Source organism: Phascolarctos cinereus, unplaced genomic scaffold, assembly GCF_003287225.1.
Source record: "Phascolarctos cinereus isolate Bilbo 61053 unplaced genomic scaffold, phaCin_HiC Scaffold_9;HRSCAF=440, whole genome shotgun sequence".
In the NCBI taxonomy this organism is placed as follows: domain Eukaryota; kingdom Metazoa; phylum Chordata; class Mammalia; order Diprotodontia; family Phascolarctidae; genus Phascolarctos; species Phascolarctos cinereus.
This window is the reverse complement of record NW_027556402.1, coordinates 45,344,487-45,364,713: the sequence shown is the minus strand read 5'-3', so window position 1 is coordinate 45,364,713 and position 20,227 is coordinate 45,344,487. Positions and strand designations below refer to the sequence as shown.

The 20,227-nt window shown below is 36.9% G+C and overlaps 1 protein-coding gene across 1 annotated transcript in view; it reads left to right on the top strand.

Annotated features, from left to right (window-relative positions):
- Positions 1-20,227, top strand: part of INTS12 (integrator complex subunit 12) — a 36,305-nt gene that overhangs the window by 15,380 nt on the left and 698 nt on the right. The window contains exons 3-6 of the mRNA XM_020974743.2: positions 3,442-3,594; positions 8,046-8,233; positions 11,148-11,307; positions 14,424-14,570. Coding sequence (XP_020830402.1) covers positions 3,442-3,594; positions 8,046-8,233; positions 11,148-11,307; positions 14,424-14,570 — 648 coding nt within the window. The remainder of the gene's footprint in view (positions 1-3,441; positions 3,595-8,045; positions 8,234-11,147; positions 11,308-14,423; positions 14,571-20,227) is intronic.

The window sequence follows — 20,227 nt, the reverse complement described above, 5'->3', positions numbered from 1 at the left end:
TTGTTGTTGTTGTTGTTTTTAGGCAGTTGGGGTTAAGTAACTTGCCTGGGGTCACACAGCTAGTAAATGAGTCAAGTGTTTGGTCTGAGGCCAGATTTGAACCCAGGTCCTCCTGACTTCAAGGCCAGTGCTCTATCCACTGCACCACCTAGCTACCCCTTCTGATAGCATCTTGCCCATTATTTCTTATAGCACAATAATATACCATCATAATCATACAAGTGAAGAGCTGCTATAAATATTTTTATACATATAGATCCTTTTCTTTTTTGTTTTTTATCTCTTTGGAATATAGACCTAGTAAAGATATTGCTTGGTCAAAGGGTATGCATGATTTTATAGCCCTTTGGGCATATTTCAAAATTGCTGTCCAGAATGGTTGAATCAATATATAACTTCATCAGCAGTATTTGTCATTTTCCTTTTCTGTCATATTAGTGTGGGGTGGTAGCCCACAGTCGTTTAATTTGCAGTTCTCTAATCTATAGTGATTTATAGCATTTTTTCATAGGACTATAAGATAGCTTTGTTTACTTAGTCTGAAAACTGCCTGTTTGATATCCTTTGACCATTTATCAATTGAGGAATGGCTCTTATTTTCATAAATTTGATTCAGTTCTCTATGTATTTGAGAAACAAAGTCTTTATCAGAGAAAAATGCTGTAAAAAATTTTTCAGTTACGATTACTGTGTATTTTCTTCCATCCTATTTCCTCCCTGTTTATCCTGTTTTCTCCTTTCACCCTGTCCATTCTCAAAAATGTTTTGCTTGTGACTTTTACCTCCCCTAAATCCATCCTTCCTTCTATTAGAACCCCTCCCCAACCTCTCCCCTTCCTCTTCTACTTTCCGATATGGTAAGATAGATTTCTATACCCAGCCTAACGTATGTTATTCTCTCTTTGAGCCACTTCCGATGAGAGTAAGATTCATGAGCTCCCTGTTCCCCACCCCAGTGTTGACCCCATCTTCCCCTCTACTATAAAAGCTCTTTTGTGCCTCTTTTACATGAAATAATTTACCTCATTCTACCTCTTCCTTTTCCCCTCTCCCAGTGCATTCCTCTTTCTCACTCCTTGATTTAATTTTTTTTTTATAATCATCCTATCATATTCGACTTACACCTGTGCCCTCTATTTATGTGTATTTCTAACTGCCCAAAAAATGAGAGAAAGTTTTTTGGTGTTACAGGTATCATTTTCCCATGTGGGAATATAAACACTTTAGCTTTATTGAATCTCCTATTATTTCTCTTTCCTGTTTACAACTTTTCATGCTTCTCTTGAGTCTTGTATTTGAAAGACAGATTTTCCATTTAGCTCTGGTCTTTTCATCAGAAATTCTTGAAATTCATTGAATTTCATTGAATATCCATTTTTTCCCCTGAAGTATTATACTTAGTTTTGCTGGGTCATTGATTCTGCATTGTAGTCCTACCTCTTTTACCCTCCAGAATATCATATTCCAAGCCCTCCAGTCCTTTAATGTAGAAGCTGCTAAATCTTGTGATATCCTAACTGTGGTTCCACAATATTTGAATTGTTTCTTTCTGACTGCATGCAATATTTTCTCCTTGACCTGGGAGCTCTGGAATTTGGGCCATATAATAATCCTGGGAGTTTTCATTTTGGAATCTCTTTTAGGAGATGATCGATGGTTTCTTTCAATTTGTGTTTTACCCTCTGGTAATAGAATATCAAGGCAGTTTTCCTTGATAATCTCTTGAGAGATGCTATCTAGACTCTTTTTTTGACCTGGCTTTCAAGTAATTGAACAATTCTTAAATTATCTCTTCTGGATCTGTTTTCCAGGCCAGTTGTTTTTACAATGAGATATTTCACATTTTCTTCTATTTTTCTATTCTTTTGATTTTGTTTTATCGTTTCTTAATGTTTCATGAAGTCAGTAGCTTCCACTTGCCCAATTCTAATTTTTAAGGAATTATTTTCTTCATTGAGCTTTTAGACTTCCTTTTCCATTTGGATAATTCTACTTTTTAAGGAGTTTTTTTTTTCTTCAGTGAATTTTTGTACTTTTTCCATTTGGCCAATTCTGCTTTTCATTGGATTTTTGTGCCTCCTTTACTGTTTGGCCTATTCTGTTTTTTAAAGTGTTATTTTCTTCAGCATTTATTTTTGTGCTTCTTTTACCAAGCTATTGACACTTTTTTTTATGGTTTTGTTCCATCACTCTCATTTCTCCCCCCAATTTTTTCTCTACCTCTCTTAGTTGACTTTTAAAATCCTTTCTGAGCTCTCCCAGGAATTCTTTTTGGACCTGAGACCAACTCACATTTTTCTTTGAGGCTTTGGATGCAACAGTTTTGACTCTGTTGACTTCTTTTGAGTTTGTGTTTTGCTCTTGTCTGTCACCATAGTAACTGTGGTCAGGATCTTTTTCTGCTCTTAGTTCACTTTTCCAGACTATTTCTTGACTTTTAACTCTGTGTTAAAGTGGGGCTCTGCTTCCAGGGTAGAGAGGGCACTGTCCCAAGCTTCAGACTTTTTTTTTTTTTCAGCTGATAATTCTAGGGACCTCTAAGTTTTTGGTTCTTCCAAAGTGGTATGATCTAGGGAAAGGTGTGCTTACTACTCTTCTGGACTGTGCTCTGGTGTGTGAGTGACCAAAAGCACTCTTTTTCTAACCTTGAACTGTGACCAGGGTCCCAGCTCCCTTGGACCATGAGCTCTGGTGTGCTAGTACTCCTCCTTGCCCTGGGACTGAGACCCAGGACTGTAACCCAGATTCAGGTATAGGCAATGCAACAGAGTCTTGCCCCTGGTGATAGAACAGGGATGTGTGTAATCTCCTGCTGACCAGTTGTCTGGACCCCTTACCTTCTATGGGCTGAGAGGTCCCAAAACCACAGTTGCCCCCAGTGTCTACTGCTGATTTGCAGGGGTGCAACCTAAACTGGACTGCGCTTCACTCTTACTCTGGTGCAGCAGACCTCACCTGCTGACCTTCTGAGTTGTCTTAGGCTGAAAAATTGTTTCACCTGTCCGTTTGTGACTTTGATGCTCCAGAATTTGTTTTGAAGCATTATTTAGAGTTGGAAGGGTTTTTCAATACTGGTTAAATTCCATACAAAGGTAAATGTCATGTGCTAGTTACATAAAGAAAAAAAAGTCTGTCATTTGTTTGCAAAGACATCATATGAAAATCTTTTAATATTAAAGATAACAAAGAAGAACTGTTGAGGTACTTGTGAGACAAGTAAATTTCTTTTGAGCCTTAACCAAAAATTGTGATGAAATATCAACTCTATGCCTTTTTTTTGCATGCTATTTAGTATTTCTAATGTGACAAGTTTTTTAAGTTGCAAGAATTTGCTTAGCTAAGTGACCTGTAAAGAGTTACAACATGCCAAAAATTATGTTCTGTTTAATTATCTGTTTGTTTGTTTGTTTGTTTGTTTGTTTGTTTGTTTTTACCATTTAGGAAGTGGAACCTCCCAAAGCGTCAAGTGCTAAAGCAATTTCTATTAAGCAGGAGTCCAAAACTTCTTCCAGTCTTCCTTCTGGTAGTAATAATGGCAAGCCCGTCCCAGCTGAAAAGGTGAAGAAAGAAGTTGAAAAGAGGCCTGCTGATAAAGTAAGGTTTGGGGGGGGGGTTTTGTTTGGGGTTTTTTTTTGTTAACTAAGTATAGGAATTAGAGTGACGTGAATTACCTGAGTAAGGAACGTCTTTTATCCTTCTTTTGTGCTCCTAATACACAGTACAGGCACAGAGTAAGTTAGGTACTCAATAAATGGTTCCTGATTGATATGTTGAGGTTTTGATTAAAGAGCACAGTTTTAGAAAATTGTTGTGCAAGGCTTCTACCTTCACCAACAAATATTTGGATTCTAGGTGATATTAGGATTAAACAATAGAATTTAAATGTTGAAAAGCAGCGCAGCTTAGATAAAGAGCTAGCCTTGGAGTCAGGAAGACCTTGCTTCATGCCCTGCCTATGACAAATACTGGCTCTATTACTGTGGGCAAACTACTTAATCTGTCTTAGTCAACTATAAGAAAATAAGTTACAGAATATGTAGTTGCCAGTCTGCATTGGTAGAAGTATTTTCTTTAACAGAAACTCTTTACTCTGATAAAATTATAGGTGCGGGCTCCTTTCTCCCAAAAAAAATCCACCAACAACATCAAAAGCTTGTCAGGTGCTATTCCTGAATTAAAGAAGGTACTTACTGTCTTGGAGAGGGAAGATGGATGCATACATGCAGTCATTCATCTACAGACACACAAATTTGTGTGCATAGTGACTTCCCATTTGTAACATACAATATATCATCATGGCTCAGGTGTAAAGCATTCCCTTCAGTATCATTGCTTGGAACTTCACTTCTCTTTGAAGATTGCTTTTAGAACCTGCAGAGAGTGCTCTTGAATATATTCAAGTGTAACAGAGCTTTGTCCTTTCGTTCTTTAATTAACCAGGCGATTATCAAGTACCTACTGTGATAAAAAAATAAAATCCAATCCAGGCCCACCTTCACAGAACTTACAGTGTAATAAGAGGGATAAGACACGTATATCAATAAAGATGATAGGGCAGAAGGGATGCTTCAACGAAGTGCTATAAGAAATAGAGGGAGAGATCACTTTCAGCTGGGGAGATCAGAGAAGGCATCACGGGGGAGGTAGCACCTGAGCTAGGTCTGAAATGAAGAGAAGGATTTTAGAAGACATGGATGTGGAAAGAGTATATTACCACCTTCAGTGATAGACAGGGCAGATGCACAGGTATAGTACAAGATCAGGGAACAGCCAGCAGATCTGTATAACTGGTGTATAGAAGATGTGCAGAGAAACACGTGAAATGAGTCATGAAATTTAGGCTGGAGTCAGAGAGTAGTAGACCATATATACTCAGCTAAGAAATTTCAAAGAACTCTTGAAAAGTATATTTGATTTTTGAAAATGGATAAAAGTCATTTATATCCAAATGTAATCACTAAAGTGGGTGAATTTATACATTTTTGATCAACAGCTATTTCACAGAGTACATGAAGAACTAGAGAATTGGCATGCCAGAGAAACTGATCAAAGAGTCACATTTAACTCCTTTTGCCTCATTCAGTTTCTCACTTAGAATTAGTCTGATTGTGACTTCTTATAGAATGAATTTATAGTGTCATCAGTGTCAAAGAAAACAACATCTTCACTCATCATTTTGACATATTTCCTTTGTTTTTCAAGGATTTTGTAGTTTTCTATCATTTATTTTGAAATTTTATCTCTGGTTCATATAAGAAGTACCATTTTTTATTCCTGGCTACTGTTTTCCTCAAAAATGACCCCTTTTTGTCCAGTTTAACTTGAAAAATGAAAACAAATGTCAGGTCTCTAATATTCCTGTTTATCTCTCAAAACGTGTGGCACATCTTTGTAAAATCTTGGTTTTGTTCAAATTTTCTTTCCCATGGGTAATTGTCTCAGATATGACTGACCTTTTTATAGTGAGCGGCCTTAATGAGCAGAACCAACATATGGGCTTTTAGTTGGTCCCTTGAGTGGCTCATCATATCTTTTGTATCTTTAATTTCTGTGCACCATCAAGAAATCTCTTGCTTTTAAGATTTTTTAATCCCTTTAATAAGTTTTTTTAATGTGTCATGTGTAATTTAATTACACACAATTTTGTATTAATATTTTGCTCCAAAATCAGGAGTTCTTAATTTTTTTTACATCATGGATGACTGCTTCAGCAGTTTGGAAGCCTATGCTATGAATCCCTTCTCAGGACAATATTTTAATTAATTTTCAATTTAATTTTATAATTAATAATTTAGAATTAGGATTAATTTAGAGGAGGCAGCTAGGTGGCACAGTGGATAAAGCAGCAGCCCTGAAGTCAGGAGGACCTGAGTTCAAATGTGGCCTCAAACCAAACACTTGACACTTAATAGCTGTGCGACCTTGGGCAAGTCACTTAACCCCAATTGCCAAAAAAAAAAAAAAGAATTAATTTAGAATTTGAATTCAGAATTAATTTTCAGATAAATTTCAGTTAGAGGTTAGGGAAAATAAAAGTTGTAATATTTTTCCCATTGAAGTTCATGGGCCCCCTGAAAACTATACATAGAACCTCTCTTCTAAATAGTGGTCACTCATTTTTATTTTAGCAAGAAAGATACTTGTACTCGCAAGAACTAATGCTGTAAGACTCACTAGCCAAACTTAAGTACTGTTGCAATTTGAAATAAATTGCAACATAATCCTCTTTGATTACTTCTCTAATGTTTTGTTCATTACTCCATAAGCCGCACAAGAAAATCAGTCTCCTTACTTTATAGTCACACCATGTAAATGACAGCCAAAACCAAGAGGTTGGCTAAGCTCCATGATTTGATATATGGTGAGACAGTCAGGGAGGTGATATCAGCACCATGAAGAGTTCTCAAAGTGAGCTCCAAGTCAAGTAAAATTAGTCACAAAATCGTCATTAAAAGAGACCTAGTTCCAAGCAGGAATCCCTTCTACATAACACTTGACAGGTGGCCATCCAGCCTTTTGCTTGAAAGCTCCAAGAAAAGGAAATGCACCGTATCCTGAGGCATCACATTCCACTATTTCCTGATATCAAGCCTAAATCTCAGTTTACTTCTACTCATTGATCTTAGTTTGCCTTCTGGGGACAAGTCAGGTCTAATTCCTGTTCTATATGACAACCTGATATATAAAAAAAGTTGCTATGTCCCCCAAAGTCTTCTCTTTTCCAGGGTAAACATCCCCAGTTCCTTCAGCTTAAATACCATAATCTCAAGGTCCTTCACCATCCTGGACACTTTATTCTAAATACTCTCAAGCTTATCATGTCCTGCTTCAAATGTGGTAATAATTAGAAAAGTCATCAAGAGGATGGCATTACATGTGGGAAACTGCCAGATCTTTGCCTTTGACTCAGGATAGGTTTTTGATAAGGACAACAGTACCAAGAAGAAATTTGAGGATGAAGAGCTTATGTAGCAAATGTTAATTTAGATTAATGTAGTTAAGATGAAATGTTGGTAGCAATTAACTAACTGATTGCTAAGAAAGATTGAGATGGAGTTATAGAGTTTTTAGGATTGGAAAGGACTTCACTGGTTACCTAGCCTGTCTGAAAAAGAATCCCCCTCAAACATGACTGACGCGTGGTCATCCAGCTTCTGTTTGAAGATCTCCACTGCAGAGGCACCTACTACCTTTCAAGGTGGTCAGTTCCACTTTTGGATCTCTCTAATTGTTAGAAAGGTTTTTCAGACATAAAACCCAAATTCCTTTTTTGTACCTTCTACCCGTTGTTCCTGGTTTGGCCCTCTTCTGAAAGACAGTCCTTCAGATACTTAAAGATAACTGTGTTGTCTCCTCCCAGGCTTCTCTTCCCCAACAACCTAATATAGTTTATAATAGGTTGGCTAAACATTCATTGAGGCCCTTCGTTGTTGTCAGTGCACTCTTATTGATGTTTCCCAGTTCATCAGTGTCCTTCCTCTACTATAGTAAATGGAGAACAGTGAAAATTGTAAATAACTAAAGATGAAGTTATTTGAGTGGAAGTCATGAAGGTGGGCGCCTGAGCAGGGAGGGGAGGGATTTTATTAGTTATAATTTAGTAGCCAATTCTTCTGCCATATAGGAAACCAAGAAAACATGGAAAATTCATTAGTCACATGGGAATCAAATTCAAAGGTGAAAAGGCAGTTAGAAAATAGAGCCCATGTAAGGCCCACTTTTGTATATCTGGTCTGTAGAAAAACAAGTATAAAAGAATCACACTAAAATGTTTTGATTTTACAAAATTTTCTCCTTAGTGATTTTTAACTGAATGAAAAAAAAATTACTTTTAAACCTCCCAAGCTTCCATTTTTGCCAATTGATGAGATAACATACATAAAGCACTATATCTAGCTACTCTTATTTTTAAAATTTTTATGTATATTGTCATCTTCATTATCTCTTTTTTTTTTAGTATTTCACAGTTACTTCTGCCTTCTGCCAAAATTAGTTGCTGATCAGAAGTCTTTTTATGGTATGTACACATGTTCTCTTTTTAATAGATGAAGGCTGACACCAGTGAAGGAGCCGATGTTCCAAAAAAACCCAGATTAGAGAAGCAGGAATCTCGTTCTTCTCCCATCACAGTCCAGACCAGCAAGGACTTGCCTATGCCCGACCTCTCCAGTTTTGATGAGACCAGTGCCGATGATTTTGCCATGGAAATGGGATTGGCTTGTGTTGTTTGTAGGTAAATGATACCTTGCCAGAGAGAGAGAGACAGAGGCAGACAGACATAAAGATGGAGAGATGAAGGGAAGGAAAAATAAATTGGTTTATCCCTATAAGAATTCTATATACTGTATAGGAAATCAGGTGCTAAAACTGCCAAATATTCTGGTGTTATTTTACTTTCTTTATGCTTCTTTGACCCCTGGTTATGTATTATGGCTCAGTGGAAAGATGACTGGACTAAGACCCAGGAGGGGCTGGCAGGGGCTGTGTGAGCAAAGGTAAATCATTCAAACTGAGCTTCAGTTTCCTCTTCTCTAAAATGCAGAGATTCCTGCTGATTCCCTGTACCTCCAAGGGTTGTTGGGAAGAAAGCACTTTAAAGCACTGTATAAATGTGAGCTGCTTCTGTATTATCTCTCAAGGCCCTTCCCAACTGTACTAGTATATAATTCTGAGAGCTCCCGTCTTAATATTGAGATTGTTATAGACTTGTGGCTTGCAAGGGAAGCAGTCCAGGCTTTTTCTGCCAGATTCCTTCAACAAGCATGGTTGTTTCCATTCTTTCCATTTTTCTTTTAGAAGAATATGGTATTCTGTATGTGTATATGTCCTACCCTGCTGAATTATTAATTTAACTTTGTCATTCCTTCTATATAAATCATTTAAGCCACACCGCTTTTTAATGAAGCATTATAATAAGGGGAATAGTCTAAAGTGTTACATATAAAAACAGGTAATATTTAAAGGTTTAATTTATATAAAAAGGCATCTGTACCGATTAATTTTTAATTGATTTTTGTCACTTAAAGTGTGTATGAAAAATTATTGTAACCAGATTAGTTACAGGTGAGCTTCTTTAGGACAAAACTTTTTACTTATAATTCCTTATAGTCCCTAGTGCCTGTACAACAACAGATGCTTGTTGCTACTTTTTGTCATCTAGGTTAGTTTGATCATTTTTGGAATTCCTTTGTGGACTCTGAGTGGCCATCATTGTGACTTTCACAGACAGAGCTAATGTGCTTCTGAAAAGGGACATCTTTTTGCAGCCAGAATAATAATAACAAATCATGTTCATATGGACTTTGGTGTTCATAGAGAACACCCTTCCCAACAGCCCTTTGAAAAGATGGAGTATAAACATTATTATCTCCATTTTACAGATAAGGAAACTGAGGCTTCAAGAGATTGAGTGACCTATTCATAGTTACACAGCTAACAAGTGTGACATGAGATTTGACCTTAGGTCTTTTTGCAACAGACTTGTCTCCAACTTCAGCACCCTTTCCTCTATACCGTACCACTTAAGTGCTTCATTAATTGTTTTTACCCATATCCATTCCTTCCTTTTAACATAAATTAAGCCCCATCGCAAGGTTACTGCTTGAGTTAACTAATGTGCTCGTTTTATAAATGAGAAAAGAAAAGGGGAAATGGTTTGCCTAAAGTCAATATGTGTCAGTGCTGAGTGGGGGGAAAAAAATCCAGGAATTGTGATTCCCATTGATGAGACAAACCATATTGCTATAAGCTAGTATTGGCTGATTACCATGACTGAAGAATTTCACATTAATTGAACATCCAGATGATGTTGTCCCCTTAATTCTTTAGAGGAGGAAGGGAAATGGAGGTTGGTAGGAAAATGCATATTGATTTAGTCCCAAAGGATTTATTGATAAAAAGTATCTAAAATAATTTTATGAACTTTTCTATCCAAAGAAAATGATGTGGGTGTTTTAGCTTAAATTTAAAGTTTGGGGAAATTCTAAATACTTAAACAGTATATCTTATGGATTCTGGCAAATATAGTGGCTTCTTTTAATATAAATTATTCAGTTTGTATTTTTAAAACCTTACATATCTGATTTTAGCTTCTAGTAGAAATAATTTTTCTTTTGAAAGTAGTTTCAAGTGTGAAGATCCTTTTATTTTAGATAAAATGCTACTTTTAAGAGTGAATTGGGTCAAGAGAAAGCATTTAATGCAATCCACAATGTGTATATATGTGTGTGTCTATATACATATAAGTCCAAATCTGAAATATTTTGTTTAAAATATATATTCATAAAATATTTCCATAAAGCCATCTGGGCAATTTCTTCTGTCTTCATTTTCTTATTAAGTAAAGAAATAAGGTATTACCTTTCCCCACCCATCCACAAACATAGTTGCCATGGTTACCTAGATACCTGGTCCTCAGGGATATGTACAAAAGCCGCTTAGCAATTAAATAGCCTGATTTGTCATCTGAAAAGAGAAATCATTTGGAAAATGCTATTTTGCTAATTCATAGACGTACATCCACTTACAGGCATATCACTAATTTTTCATTTGTACCAAGTGACTCTTTTCACCAGAGACCTAAATAAATTAAAGAGATGAAGTCTTCATCATAAGCTGCCTTGTTTTCTGAAAGTCAAGACTATGACTAATGCCTTCTCTGTAATTGCATGATTTTCAAAATCCTATCTTAAATTCTGTGCACATTTCCCTATCAAATGGATAGTGTTATTATTTCTTTTCCTTTTGTCTAACTTTAAAATTTCCATGTTAATCTTAATGAATTGGCCTTCACAGTTCTCTTAGGGTACTAGCATTTTTCAGTTTTCATTCCATTGCCCAGTTTGGCATTATATTTGCATGTGACAGTCATTTTAAAATCTTGAAATATTTACAATTTTTTCAATAGCACCTATATTATAAACTAAGTAAATAGAAGTCCATGAAAGCATTTGAGTATAAGGGACAAAATAAAGAATCTTCTTCTTTAGATGTAAAACGTAGGAGAAGCTTTGAATATTGATAAGTTTAACGTTTTTCTTTTTTTTTGTTTTTAATCTTCAATATTGTCATATACTAAATATTGTCTGACATGACTTCAACTCTGTTGCATTTAATAAAATATTGTTTTAAACAATCTGTTCTCTTAGGCAAATGACAGTAGCATCTGGCAATCAGTTAGTAGAGTGTCAAGAATGCCATAATCTCTATCACCAGGATTGCCATAAACCTCAGGTGACTGACAAGGAAGTGAATGACCCACGCCTCGTATGGTATTGTGCTCGATGCACAAGGCAAATGAAGAGAATGGTAGGAACCAGCTCTTTGTCTCTTTTGAAGTCTCTGTTGTCACGTTTAATTCATGCTTATGTCAGTTTCCCAAAATAACAATTAAATGCAAGCTTAAAGGAAAAACCCTTAAAAATGACTGTGTGTGTACATATGTGTTATCTTCAAATATTTATATTACCTATGTACGTGTGGTAGGTGTATCCGGCAAGTATGTCTTTTCTATTTAAGCACATGGCACAGTGTATTATCTGGGCACAGTACTGATCTCAGCTCTAGATTAATTTCATCCAGCCCATTGGGTAGCCACCAAAAAGTGATAACCCATGGATGCTTATAGTTGTGAAAATACAACATAACTCTAAAAGTCGCTAGTGGCAATATCATAAAAGACCAGAAGATGGAGACATTACTACATGTTGTTTTCAATGTCATTTTCTCATTACCCCTCTCAGCTGTTTATATAATTTTTTGCTCTGTGCACACCTCTTGTTTCCCTCTTCCTCTCTGTCATCATCTCTCTAATTTTCCACCTCTACTTCTTCTCTCACCTTTATTTAATCTCATAGTTAACTTGCAATTATATGGAACTAGGGAACATTTTTGTATGTTGTATTATTGAATAGTGTGAGTAGGGTAATGTGTGTTTCTGACTTTAAAAAAAAGGAAAATTGTTTTCTGCTTACTTGGCTCTCAAGCTTTTCTTTTGTTTTTGGGCAGTGACAACAAATAAAATATTTTTATGTGTTTTATAAAGGTGTATTCAAGGTTAATCAGGAAGAATATATAAAAGCCTAAGTAAATATGTCTAGTCTATCTTTGTAAACCACAAGTAGTAGTTAAAAGTGAATGGTCAAGATACTTATTACAGTTTGTTTTCAGCTAAGTTATAGCTAACTAGGAAAAAGAACATTTTGTTTGGACCTGAGAATTTGTCTAGCTACAGTTTGGAAATTAGACTAATTCATGTGTAACCGATTATTCATCCTAATTTCTCATGTCCTTCTTTTAACAAATAGCAAAATGCATTGTCTGCCTGAGTCATTGGGAATTGGTAACAGTAATCATAGATAAGGGTTTTTTTGCCTTTTTTTATGGCAGGACCTATGATGTAATTGGTGTAGAAATTCTCTCTACCAGTACAGATCAGTGTCACTTGTGTGGGTATAACTTTCCATCTTAGAGAGTAGCTGGGGCTCTTTACCACTCGGTGGTCACGCAACAGCCGCCAGTCTGAGCCAGATGTGAGGCGCTAGTCATCCGGCCATCTCCCGACTCCACCATGCTGCCTCTCTCTTCTTGATTAACTGAATAAGCTTGTTGCTGGAGTGCTTCATATGATTATAGATTTAGAGCTAGAAAGGACCTTACAGATTAGTCCGGTGCCCTCGTTTTGTAGATGAGTAGACAAAGGCCCACAGAGCTGAAGTTACTTACCCAGAATCACGGAGGCAGTAACTTGTAGAACCAGGATTCCTATTCAGCTCGTCTGACTCCAAACTCTTCCATGTGCTACCGTACTCTTTACTTGCTAGTGTTGAGTAGCACATAATAAACATTTTTTTGGTTAAATTGAATTGAATTTCATTCTGCGAGATAATTTTAGAAATGAGGAAATTGAAAGACAGGTTAAATGACTATCTAAAACAGATTTTAAAAGTTCGAGTCAGAGCTAGTTTTACATTCCAGGTTTCTTGATTCCATGCATTTTCCTTTGTTTTATTTTCTCTATGTAGCCTAAGAACCTTAAGTGTTGATATTAAAAAATAATAGCCCAATGATTTTTATTTAGTCTTGTTTTGACTAATAAAGCAGAGTAATTAATCAAGATAATTTTTTGAGCAAGAGGGCACCACTAGCCTGGGGGATTAGGAAGGGGGTCAGGTAGGAAGTGACATGTGAGCTGAGTTTGAATTAAACAGGAACTTGAAGAGGAGGGGGCTAAAGAGTGAGCCCATTTCAGGAATAAGGAGCAGCTAGTGAAGAAGCAGTGCAGAGACAGGAGGCAAGTGCTGTGTGTGGGGCAGCAAGAAGGCCAGGTGGGCTGCAGACCAGCAGGCCTGGGGAGAGGCAGGTTGGGGCCAGGGTGTGAAGAGCTTTAAGAACCACACGCAGGAGATTGTACTTGATCCTCGAGGCAGTAGGTGGCCATTGGAGTAAATTAAGTGTAGTTATGGCGTGGCTCCATCTACCCTTCAGGAAAACCATGTTAGCAGCTGTATGGAAGATGGATTACAGTGGGAAGAAACGAGACAGGGAGATGGATTAGGAGGCAATTGCAATAGTCCAAGCAAGGGATGATAAGGAAGTGAATTAGAATGGTGGTTATGTGAGTAGAGAGAAAGGTACAGGTATGAGAGATGTTGCAGAGGTAGAAAAAGCAAGATTTGGCAACAGATTAGATATGTTGAAGTGAAAGGGAGAGAGAGAGAGAGAGAAATTGAGGATAACAGCAAGGTCGTAAACCTGAGAGATTAGGAAAATGGTAGTGTCCTTGACAGAAAAAGGGGAATTTGAAAGAGTGGTAGTTTTAGGGGAAAAGATAATGATTTCTGCTTTGGATGTACTAGGTAATCCTTAGAATTCAGCGGAGAACAGTAATGTCTCTTAGTTTGGAAACTGAGTATTAGCAAGAGTCACGGTTTCCCTCCACCCTCTCTTTTTGGAGTTCCATTGCTCTCCTTTTTGTGTCAGGGTGGAGGATGGAGGAGAACCACTCCTTTTTGAACCTGGTCTCATTGAGCAAGCTAGGTGACTGGTCCATGGAGCACTCTTCCAGCTATCTCCAGTAAGACCATGCTGGTGTGCTTTGATCACAAATGCTTTCCTGTTTCTTTTCTCTGAATCACTTCAGTTGACATGAGATAACATCATGTAGCATCTAGTCGTCGTATTTCCCGTATGCACTGCTTCCTTTGCCAGAAGTTACGTCTGCTACTTTTATTAATATGATACATACTAAGTTTGGCCCAGATTCTATGTTTTGTGTAGATGAGAAAATATTTAGAACAGTTGAAATTTCTTATAAAGTCAGATCACATAGAAAGGGATCTTACCGGTCTTTTTTCCTGTTTGGTGTTTAGATTGAGTACCCCAGATGATGTTCCTCATAGAAAGCAATTGATTTTTTTCTCCAGGCTCAGAAGACACAGAAACCAGCCCAAAAACCAGCCCCTGCAGTTGTTTCAGTAGCTCCAGCTGTTAAAGATCCATTGGTTAAAAAACCTGAAACTAAACTGAAACAAGAAACAACTTTCCTGGCATTCAAGAGAACAGAAGTTAAGGTAGAGTATACTTATATTTTTATTCTGATAAAATTTGTTTAGTTCGGCAAGAGTTTTCTTCAGTTTTGTGCAGTTTTTCCTCTAACATATCAAAATCCATGTTAAAAATGAGACTGTTCCTATTAACATTAGGTGAAGAAGGGAGTGTTTATATCAGAATTTAAGTTCTCCCTCTTCATTCTGATTTGTGTTCTTTAAAGATGATTGAAGTTTTAAGGCTCTCCGTTTGTGAGTTCTGTTTAATTTTTAATTCAAAAAAGGAAAAGCTTTTTTTGGTGTTTGTCTCATAAATAGGGAGCCTAGATGGAATCATCTTAAGAGTGTGGCTCTATCACCTTGGAGGTTCCATGCCTGAGACAACATTGGATTGCTGTTGCCATCTTGTAGTCACTTCAGTGTAGGCTAAAATGCTATTCTGATTCCTTTAGGAAGAAGACCCCTTCTCACTTCTGTCATGGAGCCACACATGCTCACATTCTAGTTTTATTCAGGAAGCTGACAGGGTCAAAGAAATGGCTGTTCTAAAGCCCTCTAAGTCTGATGCCAGAAAAGTCTAATACTACCTTTAGTATAGATCCAGAAATTCATAAGATGGTAGGAAAAATATGAAGAAATCCGTCTTTTAAAAAAACTTATTATTAAGTCATTCTGATGTATTGGTCCACTGGTTAGTTGATATTTGTGCTCTCACTTTAAAAAAAAAGCCGTAACAGTTGATAATTTTGATATAGATATGGCTGCCATATTGATTTCTGATCCAGCTTGGTACAGGCAAGCATAACTAATTTCATGGGTTGTTATATACAATCAATTCTCAACATTCATTAATTTAACTTTCCCAACTTCAAGCATTCTTGTGATTTTATTAGAAACCTCATTTTCACTTTTGTGTTGGCCACTGCACACATTTGCTGCTTGCTCAGCTGAGGAAGTGTCCCTGCTACTGCCGCTGCCGATTCAGCCGGGCTCAGGCTGGCTCAGAGTGACAGGGGGGCAGAGCAGGCTGCCCCTGATGAGTCAGCCACGCTGCTGCAGTAAAGCGTGGACTAGGGGCCGGGGATGCAACCCAAGGCATGTGCTCTAGGCATTTAGGGAACAGTTCAATCACAGAGCCAAATTGGGGGTCAGAGAGGGCAGGTTACCTTTTTCCCTTTTTTACCTCAGGGTTCTTCTGCCATTGCTTTCCCTGCCCCCTCATTCCCATCAGGCATTGCCTCTCCTCACCCCTGCATTTTATGGGCTATTTCACTGTGTTAGGACAAGTACGTGTTATCAGAAGTAATCTTTTGTTATAAAGAATTTTATGTGAAAAAGTATTTTCAGTAATCTCTAGTGAAAAATTTGTTTTTTGGTGGTCACAGAAACCTAACTCCCTATTTCCCATAGGTTCAATGTATCAACATTCACATTTTTTACTTTCTGCTGCTTTTTTCTAGGAGTGTCACCCCTTCGAAAGTTGAAGATTAATTATATTAAATTTAGTCACTTCTAAAATAGATTACATTCAAATCATTTACTTATGGAAAAAATATTGTGAAAAATACAACCTGAAATCTTTGAGTAATGAATAGAGAATTTAGGATCTTTACTTAAATTATTTGTTATATGGTTCTTGGCAGAAAATACCCATAAACGGGGGCTTCTCATGAAATGGTAAAAAGAGAACAAACAAGTAAAAGTGAATTCATCAGAACAATTCGTTTTCATTTTGTTCTCGTTTGCACATGCTAAGTAAAGAAACTCTAGGATAAGAGCCAAGAAAATGTTTTAAGTTTTAATAGCTTAGGAGGAAAAAGTTTTCTTCCTGGAAACAATAAAGAGAATATTTTTGTCTCCATTATTTTCGTTACCTACATCTTGATTGTGTGATGGACCATCTGTTGTCCAACTGAATAGCAGTACTAGGTGTAACCAAAAGCCATCAGAATAAAATACCAAGTCTGAAGGATTGGCTTCCTTATTTGTGCCTCACAAGTGCTGCTCTTTTTAATTGCTTCAAATAGACTGCATTTTGTGAAGTTTATTGAGGGATTATTTTGTCATATGGTTGATTTGTTTTAGAGAGAAAAGAAAAAAAATTAGCTTTGCTTTTGCTGAAAATTATGTTTATTACACCTGTCTTGATTTCTATACTAATTTGTTCTCGAATGACCTACGTGTGTTTCTTTGTGACTCTCTTGTTTACTTGAAGCAAGTGCTTCCTTTGATAACCTTGTGAGATGTTGTCCTATAAAGCTACGGTAATAATCTTGACACTTGTCACACTCGGTGAACCAAAGTCATTATCTCCCTCATACAAAGTAGACAGCTTAGACTTAGTTTCAATTATTGATCACAGTGGTTAAAAATATAACAATGTGGGTGGAGCCAAAATGGCGAAGAAGAGGCAAGGGCTTGCCTGAGCTCTCCTAAATTCTCCTCCAGACAACTTTAAATAATGAATTCTGGAGTGGCAGAACCCACAAAAGGATGGAGTGAAACAATTTTCTAGCCTAATACAACTTGGAAGGTCAATAGGAAGGGTCTGTTGCACCTGAATGAAAGTGGAGCACAGTTCAGCACAGGCTGTGCCAGTAGGAGATTACAGGGATCCCTTTGCTGACTCTGGAGGTGGAATTCTGTTGCATTGCCCATACTGGGATCTGGGTCTCAGTTCCAAGGCGAGAGAATACCAGGACACCAGAGCTTGCAGCCACAGAGGAGCTGGGACTCTGGTCACAGTTCCAGGTTGGAAAAGAGTACTTGTGGTCACTCATAGACTAGAGCAGAGGCCAGGAGAATAGTACTGCACACCTTTCTTTAGTTCATACCATCTTGGAAGAACTGAAAACTCACAGGTCCTGAGAATTATCTCTGAAAACAGCTGCACAAAATCCTGAAGCTTGAGACAGTGCCCTCTCCACCATGGAAGCAGAACCCCACTTTAACACAGAATTAAAAGTCAAGAAATAGACTGCAAAAATAAATAAACAAAAAACAACAAAAAAAATTCTGACCATAGAAAGTTACTATAGTGACAGAGAAGAGCAAAACACAAACTCAGAAGTCAACAGAGTTAAAACTGTTGCCTCTAAAGCCTCAAAGAAAAATGTGAATTGTTCTCAGACCTGAAAAAGAATTCCTGGGAGAGCTTAGAAAGGATTTTAAAAATCACCTAAGAGAGGTAGAGGAAAAAATGGGAAGAGAAATGAGAGTAATGCAAGAAAATCATGAAAAAAGAATCAATAGCTTTGTAAAGGAAGTACAAAAAAATACTGAAGAAAACACCACCTTAAAAAAATAGAATAGGCCAAAAAGCATAAGAGGCACAAAAATCCAGTGAAGAGAAGAATGCCTTGAAAAGCAGGATTGGCCAGATGGAAAAAGAGGTACAAAAATTCAGTGAAGAAAAGAACTCTTTAAAAAGTAAAATTATCCAAATGGAAAAGGAGGTCTAAAAGCTCAGTGAAGAAAATTATTCCTTAAAAATTAAATTTGGGCAAGTAACTAATTTGGGCTAATGACTCTATGATGCATCAAAAAACAATAAAACAAAATCCAAGAAATGAAATAGGTAGAAAAAAATGTGAAATATCTCATTGGAAAAACTGCTGACCTGGAACGTAGATTCCAGGAAAGATAATTTAAGAATTGTTCGACTACATAAAGCCCATGGTAACAACAATTAAAAAAAAAAACCTAGACAGCATCTTTCAAGAAATTATCAAGGAAAACTGCCTTGATGTAGTCTAGAGCCAGGGAGTAAAATAGAAATTGAAAGAATCCGCTGATCACCTCCTGAAAGAGATCCCAAATGAAAGCTCCTAGGAATATTATAGCCAAATTCCAGAGCTCCCAGGTCAAAGAGGAAATATTGCAAGCAGCCAGAGAGAAGCAACTCAAATATCATGGAGTCAGAGTAACACAAGATTTAGCAGTTTCTGCAATAAAGATTTGGAGGACTTGAAATAGGATATTCCAGAAGGTAAAAGAGCTAATATTACAGTCAAGTATCACCTACCCGGGTATAATGCCTCAGGGGAGAAAATGGACATTTAATGAAATAGAGTACTTTCAAGCTTTCCTAATGAAAAAACCAGAGCTGAATAGAAAATTTGATTTTCAAATATAAGACTCAAGAGAAACACAAAAAGGTTAACAAGAAAGAAATCATAAAGGTTTCAGTAAGGTTAAACTGTTTACATTCCTACACGGGAAAATGATACTTGTAACACCTAAAAACTTTTTCCTTATTAGGGCAGTTAGAAGGAGAATACATAGACAGAGGGCATAGGTGTGAGTTGAATATGCTGGGATGATTTTCTTAAAAAAATAAAATTTGGAGATGAGAAAGACAAATGCCCTGAGAGAAGGGGAAAGAGAGATAGAATGGGGTAAATTATCTCACATGAAAGAGGCATGAAAGAGCTATTACAGTGGAAGAGGCAGCAGGGGCTAGGGTGGCACATCAACCTTACTGTCATCAGAATTGGCTCAAAGAGGGAATGACACATATACTCACTTGGATGTAAAACTCTATCTTACCAAACAGCGAAGTAGGAGAAGGGCTCAGCGACAGCAGTATTGCACAGTGATCAACTGTGAATGACTTAGCTGTTCTTAGCAATGCAATGATCTGAGACAGTGCCAAAGGACTTATGATGAAAAGTGCTGTATATCACCAGAGAAAGAATTGATATAGTCTGAATGCAGATGAAAGCATACCTTTTTTTAGTTTTCTTTATTTTTCTTGGGTTTTTTTGGAGGGGAGAGGAAGGTGGGGGGGTGTCTGTTTTCTTTTACAACATGACTAACATGCAAATATGTTTTGCATGACTGCACTTGTATAACCTATATCAAATTGCTTGCCTTTTCAGTGAGGGAAGAGAAAGAGAGAATTTGGAACTCAGAATTTAAAAAAAAACCAAATGTTAAAAATTGTTTTTACATGTAATTGGGGGAAAATAAAATATTAAATAATTTTTTAAAAAGCAGTGCTTTCAAACAGACATTATGAAGCCAGCTTTAGTGGAAGTAGGTATGTTTTTTCAGGTCTCTGAGCATCCCTTGCTATTTCAGACAGGGCAAATATCACTGGTTTTTTCTGTGCCAGGATTGTTTTTCATTAAACTGTTTTATGGTCTGAGAGGAACTTCTGAAAAATGAGCAAGGACGGGGAAGAATGCCAACATGAATTTCCATTGAAAGAATTATATGGTATGAATGCAGACATAAATGTTGTTTATGCTGATTTCTATATGGCTTTGTTGTCTGCACTCAGATATTTAATTTGGCAAGCTTGGTTAATGGAAGAAATTGTAATGAAACAGGAATCTGGGTACAAGTCAAGGCTACAGCAGTTCTACCTTCAAACAGCTGATAAAAGCCTTCTTTTAAGAGTAAGAACCTCATCCTTCCTTATTTGGTAATACAAGGTATGGAAAACACGCACCCACACACATAACACATATCATAATCTCTATGGAAGAGGCAATTCAGATTTACAAGTTCTGATCTATTTGTTCATTTTTAAAAACTGTTTCATTGCCTTACACTTTATATGTGGGCCTAGTTTTAACAGTCTGATAGGTTTCCTATGGTTTAAAAAAATATAGAGATGAAATTTTCTTACAGGGCTTGAGGAATGTGTATTTGTTCTAATGAAGTATTTAATTTTT